This window comes from Camelus dromedarius, chromosome 11 (assembly GCF_036321535.1).
Source record: "Camelus dromedarius isolate mCamDro1 chromosome 11, mCamDro1.pat, whole genome shotgun sequence".
In the NCBI taxonomy this organism is placed as follows: domain Eukaryota; kingdom Metazoa; phylum Chordata; class Mammalia; order Artiodactyla; family Camelidae; genus Camelus; species Camelus dromedarius.
The window spans coordinates 17,419,780-17,436,314 of record NC_087446.1 but is presented as its reverse complement, the minus strand read 5'-3'; the positions used below and the strand labels follow the sequence as shown (position 1 = coordinate 17,436,314).

Below are 16,535 nucleotides of genomic sequence, written 5' to 3'. Positions count from 1 at the left end.
CTGTAGGTTGGCTTGATGATCTTTAAGGAAACTTTTATAACTTCAAGTGAATTATGTTCTATTCAGTAATAAATAATTTCCTCTCTGTTTCCAACTCTGCAAAATGTCCAGTGTTTTATATATATGATAGAATCTTGCTGTAACCAAAGTTTATTTTCAAACTTGGAAATTACTTTTCTAATCCATTCCTTTTCCACATGCATTTTTTAAAAAAAATCATAATCTGTATAGTAATTTGATATTACTTTAGTTCTTTCTTACTTTTTTTTTGTAGAATTATATATCCATTGGAAGATAATGTAAACTAGTTTTGTTTGTGATTAACTCTAAAAAGCAAAAAACGAATCTAAAAAAGTATAAACCTAAATTTACAATAGACTGCATAAGAAAGCCCTTTAGATTATAAATATTTATGAAAGATTCTGTATTAATTAATAGTTAGGTTTATTTATATATTTTATTTCTGGTAGTTAATTTTTTTTTTAATGTAAAGGGACTTTGCAAGGGTTTTGTGGGGGATACTCTAAGTCTACCACCTCCAGAAGTCTGGGTTTAATATCCTTATGTGATGCTGAAGATAATATCATGCAATCCCTTTGTCATAAGGCTCATTATGTAGTAGCATACTAGTCAGTAATTTTGCTTTCTTTCAGCTAGGACAGGAATGATGTTTTATTTTCCATGTGTCCAAAATCTAGAACAGTGCCTCCTATGTGACAGGAGGTAAATAAATATTTGATGAATGTGTTTTGAGCCCTACAAATGACATATAACTGATGGTGAAGTAACAGTAGATATTAGGGGTTGATAAACCATAAATTTTATAAATTACATTTATATTAGTGGTTAGTTCAGAGATAATGAGAAATGGGATTTGTTTTGTAACTTGACAGAAATTTGGTAGTAATGATTTCCTGATTTTCACTGCACTTAGACTAACACTGTGGTTTTCTTCTGGGCAAAGTGCTTACAGTATCATTTTGGCTGGACTCTGTGTATTCAGACACCAGTCACAAGTCCATGTTGTTACCTGTACTTCTGACTGACTGGCTGTAAATCAGAGGTTCCCAGGACCCCATCCTTGGGTTTGATTAATTTGCTAGAATGGCTCACAGAACTCTGTTTATCACTAGATTAGTGATATTTTATGGATATTAAAGGATACGAATCCCAGCCGTATGAAGAGATACATAGGGCAAAGTCCTTGACAAAGGAGTTTTTTCTGTCCTTGTGGAGTTTGGGGCTCAGCATGATGGCATTGGCAAGAGGCTGGTTCCCAGATGTGGAAACTTGCTGGGAAAAAAGGGGACCCTAAAGCTGCCCTTTTGGGTTTTTTTGGAGGCTTTATTACATAGTCATGATTGGGTAAATCTTTGGCCAATGGTGACTGATTCAACTTCAAGCCCCTCTCTCCTCTCTGGAAATCAGGGGTAGAACTGAAAGTTCCAAACTTGTCATCATTTGGTTCTGGCAGCTAGTCCCTACACTTGTGCGGGATCCAAAAGTTACCTTCCCTGAAGAGTTTTCAGGAACTGAGAACAAGATACCAAGTATCATCCCATTAAAATTTGAAGGGTTTTGGGAGCTGTTGAGCCAGGAATTGTGGATGAAGACCAAATACACCTGAAATGTATACGTTTGGTCACCTGAAAGACCAAATTTACATATTTCTTATAAATCACAGTATCACCGCTGTCTGCATATATGTCTATATATGTACAAAATAGCACATCTAGTTGAAGTACTTAATGAATTTGCCAAATCAGAGATGTAAAAAATATTTGGACACCTTTCTAGTTATAATTTAAGTAATTTATTGGGCTTTAATGTATTGTCAAGCAGTCCTTAGATAAATGCAAACTAGATTATAATAATGTTGTAAAATAGACACATACAGGCACAATGTGTTTATGAAGTAAGGTACTTTTAATGAGGGTTTTTTTGGGGAGAGAACAGTGCTTGGGAGTACCTACATATCTACATACTTCAGAGAAATCTTGGTAAGGGAGGTCTAGATTTTTTTTTCCTCTCTTTCACCTTTATATCCTTAAGTAATTTGCTATGCCTTTCCCTCTTCTAGGAGCTGGTCTGACTACTTTAGCCTGTTTCTTCTGTCTCCCTGATCACATGTCTTCCTCATCCACCTCCTAGTGGGATAATTTGCCCTGCACATTCCTATATGTCTTTCCCATGGCCCATTCCAGCTTTTTGCTTGCTTCCCAGTCTTCTGTTACCATCATCATCATCATCATTGTTGTTATTATTTTTAGAAGGAAAAAATTTCAATCATAGGTGCCAAAATATTAATATGCTTTATGATAGATACATACTACGCTATTTTACAATAATTTTGATGAAAGCCATTTGGATAGACAGACTGCTTTAATAAAGCAGTGTGTATATGTGTATGTGTATATGTATGTATTTTTCCCCCCAAAGTTCTTATGAGTAGGATGTTGGTGCTAGCTTGTTTTTTGGAACCTGTCACATTTGTATTATTAATTTCTCATTATATTAGGCTTTCCTCTAGGGTTTAATATAGTGTAAATACTGTAGATTAGTTCAGACTAGCTAGACCAAATTACTCTTATTTGCAATCTGATTTTTTAATCAAATTGGCAGCAAGTAAGTTTACAATTATTGCATTTAATCCTAGTTTCCAGTAATAAGAATGTAGTATTATTCTTTAGAACTATGGTGTGTTCATTGGTAGGTATTTGTGCTTTTGAGAATCCTTGTTTTTGTAACTTATGCATTTAACAAAACAAAACAAAAAACTTCTGGGGTAGCCTGTGAAATAGGAAGCCACCAACTAATCATACACAACTTGTAACTGCCTTCAGATAAGGCCGCCATCATTCAATACAGCATCATGAGGTTGTTATGATTAAATGACATGTGTTAAAGCTATTAACCTTGCTTGGTAGATGCTCCTTTCTTCCCTCTCTGACTGAAATTCAAGCCCCAAGTAGGGAAGATTTTCTTAAAAATTCTTTCTCTAGGAACTTTGTTAATTTAAGTGTAGACCAGGAGGCATCAACTAGTTCCCCCAAACAATGTCTAGAGTGCTGATAACAAAAGGAACAAAAGAGGGAACATAGTCTTCTTTCAACTTTGAATTCAGCTAGTAATTATGTTTAAATTAGGATGCAGGCCCAGCCTTAGCTTGGCAATTTGGAGAAAGGAGTCTTCAGGATTGTGATGCACTGTACTCTTTTATAAAAAGCTATTAGACATTCTCTTTGGTTATAGAAGCAACACATATTCTTTTCAAAAAGTTAAATAGGAGACTGCCTTTCTTCTCTTCAGGCCTCCTCCCTAGGGCCTAATACCATTAAGTGTGTGTTTAATTACTGTTTTAACTTTAAAAAATATACTTTTCTATTCCCAGATTTATTATCATTTAATCGTCTTTTGCTTTAAACTCCAAAAGACGGGGAAATTAGTATGCTTATACTTGGAACTTCCAGTCAGTCACTCTCTCCCTCTAGGATTTTTTGTTACATTTTTAGTTCCAGGCTTTGGCTTAAAAGAAGATACTAGAAACTTGTTTCTTGACATATTAGTAGTGTCTTATCTTAACTCCTTATTTTCAACAGTGAGGAATTTAGGGCACTTATCTTTCTTTTCCTGCTTCCTTTTAAAAATTAAAAAATTTTATTGGAGTATAGGTGATTTACAATATTATATTAGTTTCAGGTGTACAGCATAGTGATTCAGTATTTCTACAAATTATACTCCACTATAGGTTATTACAAAATAATGGCTATAATTCTCCATGTGATACAGTATATCCTTCTTGTGTATCAATTTTATACATAGTACTTTGTATCTGTTAATCCTATACCCCTGATTTGTCCCTCCTCCCTTCACTCTCTCCTTTGGTAGCCATGAGTTGTTTTTTATATCTGTGAGTCTGTTTCTGTTTTGCATAAACATTCATTTGTATTATTTTTTAGATTCCACCTATAAGGATACCATACAGTATTTGTCTTTGTCTTTCTGACTGATTTCAATAAGCATAATGTTCTCTAGGTCCATCCACATTGCTGCAAATGGCAGGATTTTATCCTTTTTGTGGCTGAGTAGTATTCTATTGTATATATATGCCACACCTTCTTAATCCAGTTATCTATTGATGGACACTTGGTTTGCTTCCATATCTTGGCTATTGTAAGTAGTGCTGCTGTGAACATTGGGGTACATGTATCTCTTCAAATTAGTGTTTTCCTTTTTCCCAAGTGTACACCCAGGGGTGGAATTGCTGGATCATATGATAGTTCTATTTTTAGTTTTTTGAAGACTGTTCTCTTTTAAAAATTAATCATGTTATGATTTGATTTTTACTCTGTGTTTGTATTTTTTTGTTTTTTTATTTGTTTATTTTCATATTCCAGTGTGATTTATTCCAGAAATGCAATACCAACATAGGGAACTGGCAGGGGAACATTTGGTGATTACTGTAAAACCTCATGTCTGTCAAAGTCCACACGTCTGTTGATTGCATTCAGAAGAATGGCCTTTTTCTGTATCTCTTCTGCCTTCCAAATACTGTGCAAATGCATTGCAGTGGCTGAATGTAAATCACATACAGAATCCCAGGGGCAAAAGATGTTTGCAAAATAAAATTTTCATACTCCTAGCTTCTGTGACACAGAGGAGAGCACAGAAGGTGATGGCTATGAATGATAAGATAAATACATCTGTCTCTATATTTATTTGGGTAAGATATGAATACACACATACATATTGTATTAATCAAGGTTCTCCAGAGAAACAGAACCAATAGGGTATATGCATATACAGAGAGAGAGGAGAAGAAAAAGAGGGATTTATTTTAAGAAATTGACTCATGTGATTGTGTGGGCTGGCAAGCCTGGAATTTGCAGGACAGGCTGACAAGCTGGAAACCTAGAGAAGAGTGATACTGAAGTCTTGAGTCCAAAGGCAGTCTAGAGGCAGAATTCCTTCTTTGGAGGACTTCAGTCTTTTTCTCTTAAGGCTTTCATCTGATTGTTGAAGCTCATTTACTTTGTGGATGATAATCTGCTTTAGTCAAATTCTTTTGATTTACACATTAATAACATCTGAAAAATACCTTCACAGCAACATCTAGACTGATGTGTTTGTCCAAACAACTGAGTACCATAGCTTGGCTAAGTTGACATACAAAGTTAACCATTATAGTCCACCCCTTGTCAAATTGGCACCCTTACACATTTCCTTAACCCTACTATTTTGGGCTGAATTATGTCTCCCCAAAATTCATATTTTATAGTTCTAACCCCCAGTACCTCTGAAAATAACTATGTTTGGAGATAGAGTCTTTAAAGAGATAGTTAAATTCAATTGGGATCATTAAGTTGGGTCCTGATTCAGTATTACTGATGACCTTATAAGAGGAGGAAATTTGGACACAGACATGTATAGAAGGAAGACTGTGTGAAGACAAAAGGAGAAGACAGCCATCTAAAAGCCAGGGAGAGAGGCCTTAGAAGAAACCAGCCCTGCTGACACCTTATCTCAGATGTTTAGCCTCCAGAATTGTGAGAAAATAGATTTCTGTGGTTTAAACCACTAGGTCTGTGATGCTTTCTTATGGCAGCCTTAGCAAACTAGTACAGTATTTAATCTCCAAATAAAGAGAGATTCCACCTAACGTGACACAACTATTCTACATACAATGCACTAACTCTTTCCCCAACAGGGAATGCAAAGTCTTTGGGCAATGTTCACTCTTCTTGATATCTTATAATTTAAACATTGATGAAAACTTAACAGTGATTAAATACTGTGTTGTAAGGTTAGTATATCTTATGTTATATGACAAGGGAATGAGAGAGGGAAGAAAACAGGTATTTGATAAATACACACACCAACATATTCATAGTAAAATTAGGAAGAAGAATCCTCATAACAATCATAGTTCTCATTTCTGTAACTGGTCTTGTAGTGGTAGCTGGTATTTATATATGCCTTCTTCCACTACCTGTTCCATATTCCCTTTGCCCTCAGCAAGCACCTCAGATAGCCATAGTTCTTTACCTAGAGAGGTGACCTAAATCTTTTTTCCATATGTGTTTGGGTCATTAGTAGTACTACACAGGTTGGGTTATTGTAGCTTTCCATTGATTTTAATCACAAGGCATGGTTGACACAACATTGTAAAATGACTAGAACTCAATAAAAAAATGTTAAAAAAAAAAAGGCATGATAGTACTAAGAGATGCCCTTAGGCATCTCCAGTAACCAGACATATATATTTTTTACCACCATTGTGGAATAGTAGTCCAATTTACCCTTGGTAATTAGGATCAGTTACCTCAGCCAGTAGAGTAACTCCCTTGTTTCCTACTGATTCAGAGGCATGGAAAGCCCAAAGTGGCCAGGTGGCAGTCTTAACTTCCAGTTCAGTGGAATCATTGTTGTGTCTCTTGATGGAGGCATTTTCCCCTTTGAAACTAAGACCTCTAGACCAGCAGAGCATAAGGTCATGGACAAAGGAAAGAAAAATTTTTGCTAGTGGGTCAATAAAGGTAATAGTGATTAATGTCACTCCAATTTCCTTTCTGATTCTTGGACCTGTCGATCTTGGCTGTGCAAGAAACAGCACCATGTATTGGACCTTCAGAATATATACAGCCCTTTGGAGATACTTGCCTCAGCCCTTCAAGGTATTGCCACTTGGTTGGTGCTCTGACTGTGTCTTCAAAAGGCCATTCCACTGTTCTGTCGAGCCAGTTGTTTCAGGATGATAGGAGATATGGTAAGGCCAGTGAATTCTGTGACCATTGGCCCATTGCCACACTTCTTTCTCCTTTTCTCCCTTTCTCCCTTTCTCCCTTTCCTCCTTCCTTCCTTCCTTCCTCCTTTCTTTCTTTCTTTCTTTCTTTCTTTCTTTCTTTCTTTCTTTCTTTCTTTCTTTCTTTCTTTCTTTCTTTCTTTCTTTCTTTCTTTCTTTCTTTCTTTTTCTTTCTTTCTCTCTTTCTCTCTTTCATGTGAAATGAGTTCATTGATCAGCAGCAGTGAATAATAGAATAATAGGATGGGTACATAAGGCATTCTGTAAGTTCATGGAGAATAGTTTTGGCAGAAGCGTTTTTTGCAGGTAAGCAAATCTATACATAGAGTGTCTATTTTAGTAAGAATAAAACACTGCCTCTTTCATGATGGAAGAAGTCCAGTGTAATCAACCTGTCACCAGGTAGCTGACTGTGCACCTCAGGTAATAGTGCCATATTGGGGACTCAGTGTTGGTCTCTGCTGCTGGCAGATTTGGCACTCAGCAATGGCAGTAGCCAGGGTGGTCTTGGTGAATGGAGGTCCATATTGCTGAACCTATGCATAACCTCCATCCCTACCACCATGGCTACTTTGTTCATGAGCCCATTGGGCAATGACAGGATTGACTGGGGAGAGAGGTTGACTCATACCCACTGAATGGGTCATCCTTTAGTTTTATTTCAGTGCAGCCTTTTATACTTGCAAAAACAAAAGGCATTTGGAACTCCAAGAAATAACTAGAAGTCTACTGATGTCTTGATTTTGGTTTAGTTAGTCAGCTGTTTTCAGGAAGAATTATTAGAGAGGTTACTAGTACTTTGTTGGATGTGTTTATTTATATATCTTTGTATGTTTGTATAATTGTGGGATAATTCTTAGCCTTGAAATTGCTGGATTAAAGTGTATATGTTTATAAAAAATTTCTTCTGTAGAACACAGGAAACTATATTCAGTATCTTGTGGTAACCTTTAATGAAAAAGAATATAATAATGAATATGTGTATGATTGAGTTACTATGCTGTACATCAGAGATTGACACATTGTAACTGACATACTTCAATTTTTAAAGAGTGTATATGTTTTAAATTGTTCTGGCTTATATTCCTATCACAAAGTATATGAGAACACCTGTTTTCCTACATTCTTGCCAGTGTTGAATATTAGCACACTTTTTAGTTTTTGCCAATGTCATAATGAAAAAAATCTAATTTTATTTCCTTAATTATAAGTAGATGTAAGCATCTTTTCAAATTTTAAGTAGTCTCATATCTTTAACCTTGCTCTTGCTATTCCTCTTCACTTGGAATATTTTCTTTTATCTTTCCTGAACTTTTACCATTCTTCAAAGTCCGTGTCAGAATCTGTTTTATTTTGTTTTTCCATTATTGGATTTCCCTGTAACCTCAGCCTAAAATGATTTCTCCCTCCTTATAAACTTAATGATTTATTTTCCACTTATCACAGTTTTATACCAGAACTGATATATACAATTTTCTTCTAGGATTTCCAGATATACAAGATGGCTAAACATTAATGGAAAGAGAAGCGTAAACCTATCTTCTTTCACTATGGAGGCAAGTTTGGCAGATGGAGAACCTGACCGAACTTTGGTAAGTGGTTCAAATACAACAGTTGTAAAGTGTTTGATGTAAGCCATCATTTTATTTTAAAGATATGTTTAAAACAAATTTTTTAAAAATATTGTAAAATAATACCTTAACTCCTCTGTTGATATAAAAATTACAAATAGTTAAAAGCTTGTTGAAGTATAACCCAGTTTTCTGCTATTTCTGTTCCATCTCCTACCTGCCTTCACTTTACCACCTGCCTTCCCTGCTTTCCCAGTCAAATAGTATAAGACATACTGATATAATAGTTTGTGTTTATGTTTTCCTCAAAAAACTTTTTGTCTTACTGAAATTAACAGGGTGTTAATAGTTGAGGGAATTAAATGCCTGCAAATCTCAAATCATATGCAGCTATGCATAGGTGGACAGAATGAACAGTTAAAATAATTAAGAATTAAGAGCAGTTGCCACATATACTTCTATAAGAGTATAAAGATTTAAATATTACTGCCTTGTGATTATGATTGAATTGTATTCTGAAATTAAAACAAATAGGTAAGGGTAGCAGTTAAGTGTACCTTATCCAATAAGTTAAAAAAAAAAAAGCAAAAATTCACCAGTAGGGTAGATTAAATGATAATTTGTCGCTGTACAAAAGCAAGTAATTTAATTTTCAATCCTCCTGTTCTATTTATAGAGATTCCATTAAATATTGATTTATAGACTATTAGGGATGTTTGGATTACTTAAAGTAATGGTGCCAGTGGGTAACATGTAGTCAGCTGATAACTCTGTGATTTGTGATGTGGTAGATTCTTTGACAAAATTATATTGTTGAAATAATGCGGAGGCCAACTTTTCTGTCTTTCTTATTGCTATGGAGTTGAGAGTCACATATTGCAGTATTTGTAAATTTTAATTTAGTGAATGTCCTTTGTTCAGGCTCCTGTAGGGCCAGTGTAATGATTGATAGCAAAATGCAGTTTTGCTTACTTGTGTTAACTTAGTCTCAACATTTTTTTGAATTTCTGGTTCAAACTTGTTTTAGTTTCTTTAATGGTCAAAAAAAAAGTTAAACTTTAAAATGATAACTTGTTAATAGAGAATAAAATGGACATGGAAGTAACTTGGTTTATGAAGAAGGTTATTGTAATGGTGACTTTAAATGGAAAACTGACGGTAGGTTGTTTTGTTTTCACTTTAATTTCAGAAAAAAAGTTAAGATTAAAATCTTGTCTTGGAACATGGTATTAACCATAAATATTTTCTTATTTAAAGCTAATGGACTTTTTCTTAAGTATTTTTAACTGAAATATTTTTAATCTTAGAGCTAAAATACCGTAATAACAATCGCTGTTTCTAAGTGTATGCTTTGTGCGATTGTCCTCACGACAGCTGTTAAAAGTAGACACTTGTTTATCCTTACTTTTCCAGATAGGGAAATAAGTTCAGGAAGGTTAATTGTCTTCTCTAAAAGCTCACAGTATAAATGGTGGAACTGACGTCTGTCTGTCTCTGAATACTTTGCTACTAACATGTTGACTCTGTACCTATTTTTCTGAATAGAATTGCTTATAATTTATTGTTACCTTTTAAAGTAAACTAAGTAGATAGTATTAAATTCTATACCAGAATACCTGCACTATGTTGATAAAGTTTTAATCATTGTTTATTTTAAGTTATATTGATACTGAGAAGTTAGAGCAAGTTATTTAAAAAGTAACGAGAGCAGTTTTCTTCTTGTGGTTCATGAAGTTTCTTCTGTAAAGTATCGTAGCTTGTTTTAGAGACAATAATACCAAGAACTTCAGTGTGAACTACTGAAATATTATTCTACATTTGAAACTAATCTTGAGGTCCACCTTTGAGTTATCTATTTATAAAATATCACCTTTGAACTGCATGGCTTAAGTTAGTTACTGTTTAGATCTAAGAGAAGTGAGTAAGAACATGGGCTCTGTAGACGTTTAGCTGTGCTTTATAATCATCTGAACTCTGTCACTTAGTTACATGACCTGGGTAATTAATTAAATTCTCAGGGTTTCCAATTTTCCTCATCTATTAATAAATAAAGATAATAGTAATATCTACCTCCCAGAGTTGTTCTGAGTTTTGAAGTAATGTATCTGTGAAGTGCCTATTATACAGCTATGAACATTTTAAATATCCAATAAATAAAAGCTACAATCATTATTGGTAATATAACTATTAATATTCAGCCTTCTCTCCAAAAGGATAAATAATTAGGAGGCAGGAAAGGCAATAAAACGCATTGAAAAAAAGCCCTACGTTATTCAGTAATTTTGGCTTTACACTTTCTCTGAATCTCATTTTTGCTACCTAAGGTACTGAGGCAAATATTCTACTTCAATAAAAAATATATAAGTAGGCATATTCATTCTGAGTACTTGACAGGAACAATATGATCTAGTGAAACCAGAGAGTTCTTTGAAAATATAAAGCAGTGTGTCTGTATGAGGTGGCAGTATTTTAAAAAATCTGATTGCATGCACTGGTTTCTTATTAGTAAGGTTTTTTTGTTGTTGTTGTTGTTGTTTTTTAATGCAGTCTTGTGCAAAGTACTGTGCCCAGTGAAAGGGTTGCTAAGAGATGTACAATGTAGTCCGTCTGAATTACCTTTATTTTGGGAAGACTAGATAGAGGGAAGGGTAGATAAGGCAGTAATAGCGTTTACTAAGTGTTAAATGAGGGACATAAACAAGGCATAGTTTACAAGTTGGGAAAATTGAATTATTGCTGTACACTGGAGTAGAGAACCTTTCTTAAGAGAACACAAAACTCTGAACAACATAGGTAATAGGATTGAAAATGAGCAAGGAGAGCATTTTAGGCAGGAAGGATAGCAGGAGGCAAGGCTAAATGGGGAATGAATTGCTCAAGGTTTATTCAGCAGAAAATGAGTAGCAAAATTAAGGTAGATTGGAAGGGAGAGTTGTTTACAAGAATAAGGATCAGTGTGGCAGATAGAGGCCAAACTTGTGGAAAGGTTTGAGTGCCAGACAGGGATTTTGAACTTGATTCTTAGGCAGTGGAATGTCATTGAATATTTTTATGTAGGTGGATAAGATCAATCTGGAAGCAAGATATAAGATGATTTGGAGGAGTGAAAGATAAAGATATTAATTCAGAGACTGTTATGGTAGTCTTGGTGTGAGGTTGTGAAAGCTTGGACTCAATCTGACATTATTGTCAGTTTATTCGATTTTCTTCTACATGAGAGTATGCTTTCTGTTTTTAAAAAATTCATTTGCTCTTTTATTATTCCAGTTATGTATAGTTATATTTTTGAGATAGTGTTGCTTGTTTTAAGTGGTAATACTGAAAAATATAGATTGAATCTTTATACTATACTAATGTACTTCAGAACACAAGTGTACATTTAATATACATCTTAAAATATTTTGTAAATCTCCAGAATTCTCATCACTTTGGAAGTCAACTACTAAGAAATCCTATAAGTGTAGGGGTCAAATTTTTATTGATAGATTGAGGTAAACTAAATAAGTGAAATACAGCTTTAGATTTTTTAAAAAATTGAGCATGTTCCTTACCTTAAGGATATTCGTATATTTTGAATATCTTGTATATTATTTCTTTTACCAGAGGGAACTACTTTATAAGGTCTGAGGTCAAAACCTTTTGTTGTACTAAAAATTGATTATGTAAATGACTTTTTAGAAGAGAATAAAAGTTTTAAAAATACATTTGAATCTTTGTAGTAGTATAAGGGACTCTCAGTTGAGGAAATCTGAAGATTCTAATTTAAATTGGACACTTTGAATCAGGTGTTTTCTGAAGTGGAAGTAACTGCAAAGATGATTTAGTTTACTAATTCTCAGAATGTTGTAAATTAGTGTCTTCTTCATGGGCCTAGAGATGACCCAGTTTCCTCAGATTTTGATTTTAAAATACATACTAGGTGAGTTCTTCTTGATTACTGTGATTTGGTGCTTATAAAGTAAAATTAGTATGTTATTAGAGTTTACTGAGGGCTTTAAATCATATTCTAAGAAGTATGGCTACTATATGTAACATTTGGCAACATTATACAGCTGTGTATATGGGCATGCAAATTAATGGAATTGCCTCAATTTTTGGTAATACCAGATATTATTTTTGAGTGGGTCACAGTTTTTAAGTGTTGCTATTTTTGTTCTTTTGTTTAAATACAGTTGACCTTTGAACAATTGTGAGGAGAGGGGGATGGGTAGAGCCTCCAACCCTCCACCCAGAACCCTGGTTCCTTGGTATCCGTGATTCAACCAACCACTGGTCTGTAGTACAGTAGTATTTTCTATTAAAAAAATCCCCCTTTAAGTGGAGCTGCACAGTTCAAACCTGTGTTGTTTGAAGGTCAACTGTATTATTAATTTAGTTTCATTATTATCATTATTGATTTAGTATGTTGTATGTTGCTAGTGATAGCATATTTATAACAACAGTATTTTCAGTATGGTTTCCCAATAACTGACCTTTAAGTCATTATGCATTCAAGTCCAGTGATAAATGAACCATATGCCAATTACTAATCCTCTTAAAGTATTCTCGGCACTTGGCTGTTCTTGTTAGTTCCCCATTCCCCACCCCAAGTGGAAATGGGTGGAGAAGAGCTGTGAAGTCTCTTGTCTCATCTATGATAAATGGGCCACCAAATTTGGTACATATGTTCATCTAATATTTGAATATGCTCTGAGACCTGCCTGCTAAGTGTTTGGCTAATGCTTGTGTACTTCAGGATTGTCTCACAGAGGCCTGTTTTTTTGTTGTTAACAAAGATTATGCTACCAGCAGAGCCTTTTGTAAACCTCTGAGTCCTGTGGCTACTTCCCCCTCTTAGTCTTCGTGGGAAAACTAAGAGATGATTTAGTCTAATGACCTGACTAATGTAAGAATTCTATCTGCATTATCCCCTGACAGCTGGTCATCCAGCCTCGGCATGAACACAGGTCATTTTAGGTAACTGAGTTTCTCTAAAAGCAAGATATTGTGTTCCTTCTGGAGGTTCTGTGGGGAGAATCCATTTCTTTTTACCAGTGTTTAGAAATTGCATTCATCCGTTGGCTCATGGCTCCTTCTTCCCGATAGTTGAACTTCTGTCTTCTGTTGTCGCATCTCTCGTGCTACTCACCTTTACCTTCCTGTCTCCCTCTTATGCGGACCCTCCTGATTACATTGGGCCCACTCAGATGGTCCAGAATAACTGTCCTGTCTCAAGATTTTTAACTTAATCACATCTGCAAAGTCCCTTGTATCATGTAAGGTAATATTCACAGGTTCCAGGGATTAGGATGTGGACATCTTTTGGAGGCAGTTTTTCTGCCTACCACAGTCATAGTACTAACCTCTGGTGCACCCCAGTCTAGTGGAGTGGGTCCTATTGCCAAATAATCCAAAGTTGGTAGTCTGGTGGGACATCTCACCTGGGGAGTTGCCAGTTAGATTGAGGTCCTAAATTATGTAAATTCTTAGGTTGCAGAGATCATATGTGAAGTAATAAAATAACTAGAAATTTTAGTCATTAATTTATCACCTACATACTCATTATCTCTTATATTAAAATAGCTTCATCTTCCCAGTCTTGCTAACAGTAACAGTTTATATTAATCAAATATTTAAGAATGTTAATAGATGTTATCTTCCTTGAACTCTTTATTATGTAAAATTTCAAATATATTTAAAAAAATACAGGGTCAACTGTATTTAAATAAAAGAACAAAAATAGCAACATTTAAAAACTATGACTCACTCACTCAAAGTTACCAAAAATTGGAGCAATTCCATTAGTTTGCATGCCCATACTCACAGCTGTATAATCCTTGCGTACCCATCACCCATCTTCGGTAGTTATCATCTCAGGTCAATCTTGTTTCATGTGCACTTCCACCTACCTTTCCATCCCATATTTTTTTAAGCTAATTCCAGATACATCATTTTATTAATAAGTATTTCAGTTATATATCTCTAAAATATAAAGACTTAAAAAAAACTTTAACCATAAATATTATTGTCATCCTAAAAATGAATAATTCCTTAATATAATCAAATAACTAGTCAATGCTTAAATGTCCCTAATTACTTTATATTCTTTTTATTATCTTTGTGTTGGACTTTGTTGATAAGTCACTTAAGTTGTTTTTAATCTTTAATGTCTCTCCTGCATCTGTTTTTAATTTTTCCTTTTCAATTTTTAATTTCCCTTTTCAATTTATTGGAGAGATAAAGTACTTTATCCTGTAGCATTTCCTAAAATCTGAATTTTCCCCCACGGTGATTGTTTAGTATGGTTTTCAATTATATTTCTTACAAGTTAGTCATTACATAATTCTAATCTGAGGCTTGCTCAGATTCAGGTTCAATTTTTTTTGACAAGAATTCTTCATTGATGGTGTTGTGTTTTACCTTCAGGAGGCACATAATGTCTGATTGTCTCTCTTCTTGTGAATTAGACTCTCAGAGGGTGAGACACAGACATGAGTAATTTTTAAAGTCTCTCAGGTGATTTCAGTGCACAGCTAAGGTTGAGAACCATAGAATTAGAGGTGGTTAGCCCGGGGACCAAGTTAGCATGCAGTGTGTAATCTAGGTAAAAGCCGCTTAAAACCTGTAGGGTTGCAGTGGCAGAACAGAAAATATGTTCCTTCTGAATCTTGCTTTTTTCCTAGATTTCTAAAATCTTCACTTTCCATATTTAGGTTACTGTATTGGTGTGGAGAGAAAAAACATAATATTTTGCAGACTTACTATGTGGCCTCACGTGGGCTTGGTGTCTCACACACTTTCTCATTTGATCCTCTCCATAGTGCTGTGAAGTAGATATTACTCTGTCTTTAGAGATAAAAAAACTGAGGCTCCAAAAGGGATAGTGATTTTCCTTAGATCACATAAGCTAGTCACTGGGGTCTGTTAGGATTCAAATGCAGATACTCTAAGTCTGTTAATCTTGTCACTGAATGTAAGGCTAATGTTTTTATGTTATAAACAGATCTGTATTACACCTAGCCTTTTAAACATCCCCTTAAAGTTTTTATATACATTACCAAATATAATATATACTTTGAAAACTGTGTGATCATGATCTGTTTTACTTAATGCCAAGTTTTGTCCTCCTGTAACTAATTTTGACTTTTCTATCTGGGGTGAATTTTTTGGCATTTAGGCACCATATAGTTACTGAGGTATAGAGAGCAGTTGCTAACTGCATTTTTGTATGTGGTAGATATTATGAGTCATGGAGGTTGACGTTTTTATATTATTATTAGCAGTCTTGCCTGTGGCTTGATACCGAACAACATGATATACTAATCAATGATTTGTTAGAAATAGAATAGAATTTTAGAAAGAAAGAGATTTGTTATGCAGTTCTTATGTCTTAATTCAGATCACAGTCATGAGTCAATATAGAATATGGGCTCATGTATCTGTGTAAATAATTGGTCAAAATGAAATTCCAAGTAATATAAGCTCTTGTTTCAGACTGAAACTGGAAATTATGTAAACAGATCATAAGATTGAGCATCATACACTGAAATATTTATGTGCATGACCAGTTATCCTACCTAACTTGGCATGATCGTGATGTGATCATGTGGTTTCTATTGTGTTGTTATTGCATAACATTTACAGGTAACTGTGGATGGATAGGTTAGATATAGAAGAGAATGTCAATGAGGTCAAAGGCCAAGGTCATGGATTGAACTCTTTGAGTGGATAGTTAACTTTTTTCTTGCTTCATAACTATTTCCTTCCTTCACCAGTAGTTCCACCAGATGCATGACATTAGTTACAAGTGACAACATGTTGTTTGATTTTGAATTTCCCTTTTATGTGAAGACTTTGATGAAGTAGGTTGGTTTAATCTTGGCAAGAGACCACCAATACCAGAAGAAATACAGCTTATGCTCCATTACCAAAAACTGGTGGTGAATCTGTAACTGTGTTGCTTATGAAGGACAGAATTATTAAAGAAAAAGACAGGGAAATTTCTAGCAATAGAATTTGGGCATATGATGTCCAAAGACTAATAGTGGAAGAAAGTACAAACATGCTTTAAGTTACAGCTAAGGATGTTCTTAGGAATGAGGTAATTTTCTAAGTTAAATTGTTAGTGTATAACAGAATTTGAAGACTATAACAGATGTTATGAACAAGTAAGAAAATTAAAT

At 34.5% G+C, this 16,535-nt stretch overlaps 2 protein-coding genes across 9 annotated transcripts in view; one reads left to right on the top strand and one right to left on the bottom strand.

Moving 5' to 3' along the window:
- Positions 1–16,535, bottom strand: part of ZDHHC17 (zinc finger DHHC-type palmitoyltransferase 17) — a 328,798-nt gene that overhangs the window by 223,415 nt on the left and 88,848 nt on the right. The gene's annotated exons all lie outside the window — the stretch shown is intronic.
- The window catches only part of OSBPL8 (oxysterol binding protein like 8), a 133,766-nt gene that overhangs the window by 30,160 nt on the left and 87,071 nt on the right, over positions 1–16,535 (top strand). For 6 of the 7 annotated variants that reach the window (XM_064491549.1, XM_010988201.3, XM_010988200.3 and 3 more), the window contains one exon: positions 8,286–8,394. In XM_064491549.1, the coding sequence (XP_064347619.1) occupies positions 8,353–8,394 (42 nt within the window). In that variant the 5' untranslated portion in view covers positions 8,286–8,352. Of the gene's footprint in view, positions 1–8,285; positions 8,395–16,535 lie in introns of those variants that run through there. The other variant, XM_031463103.2, reaches the window with a different exon arrangement.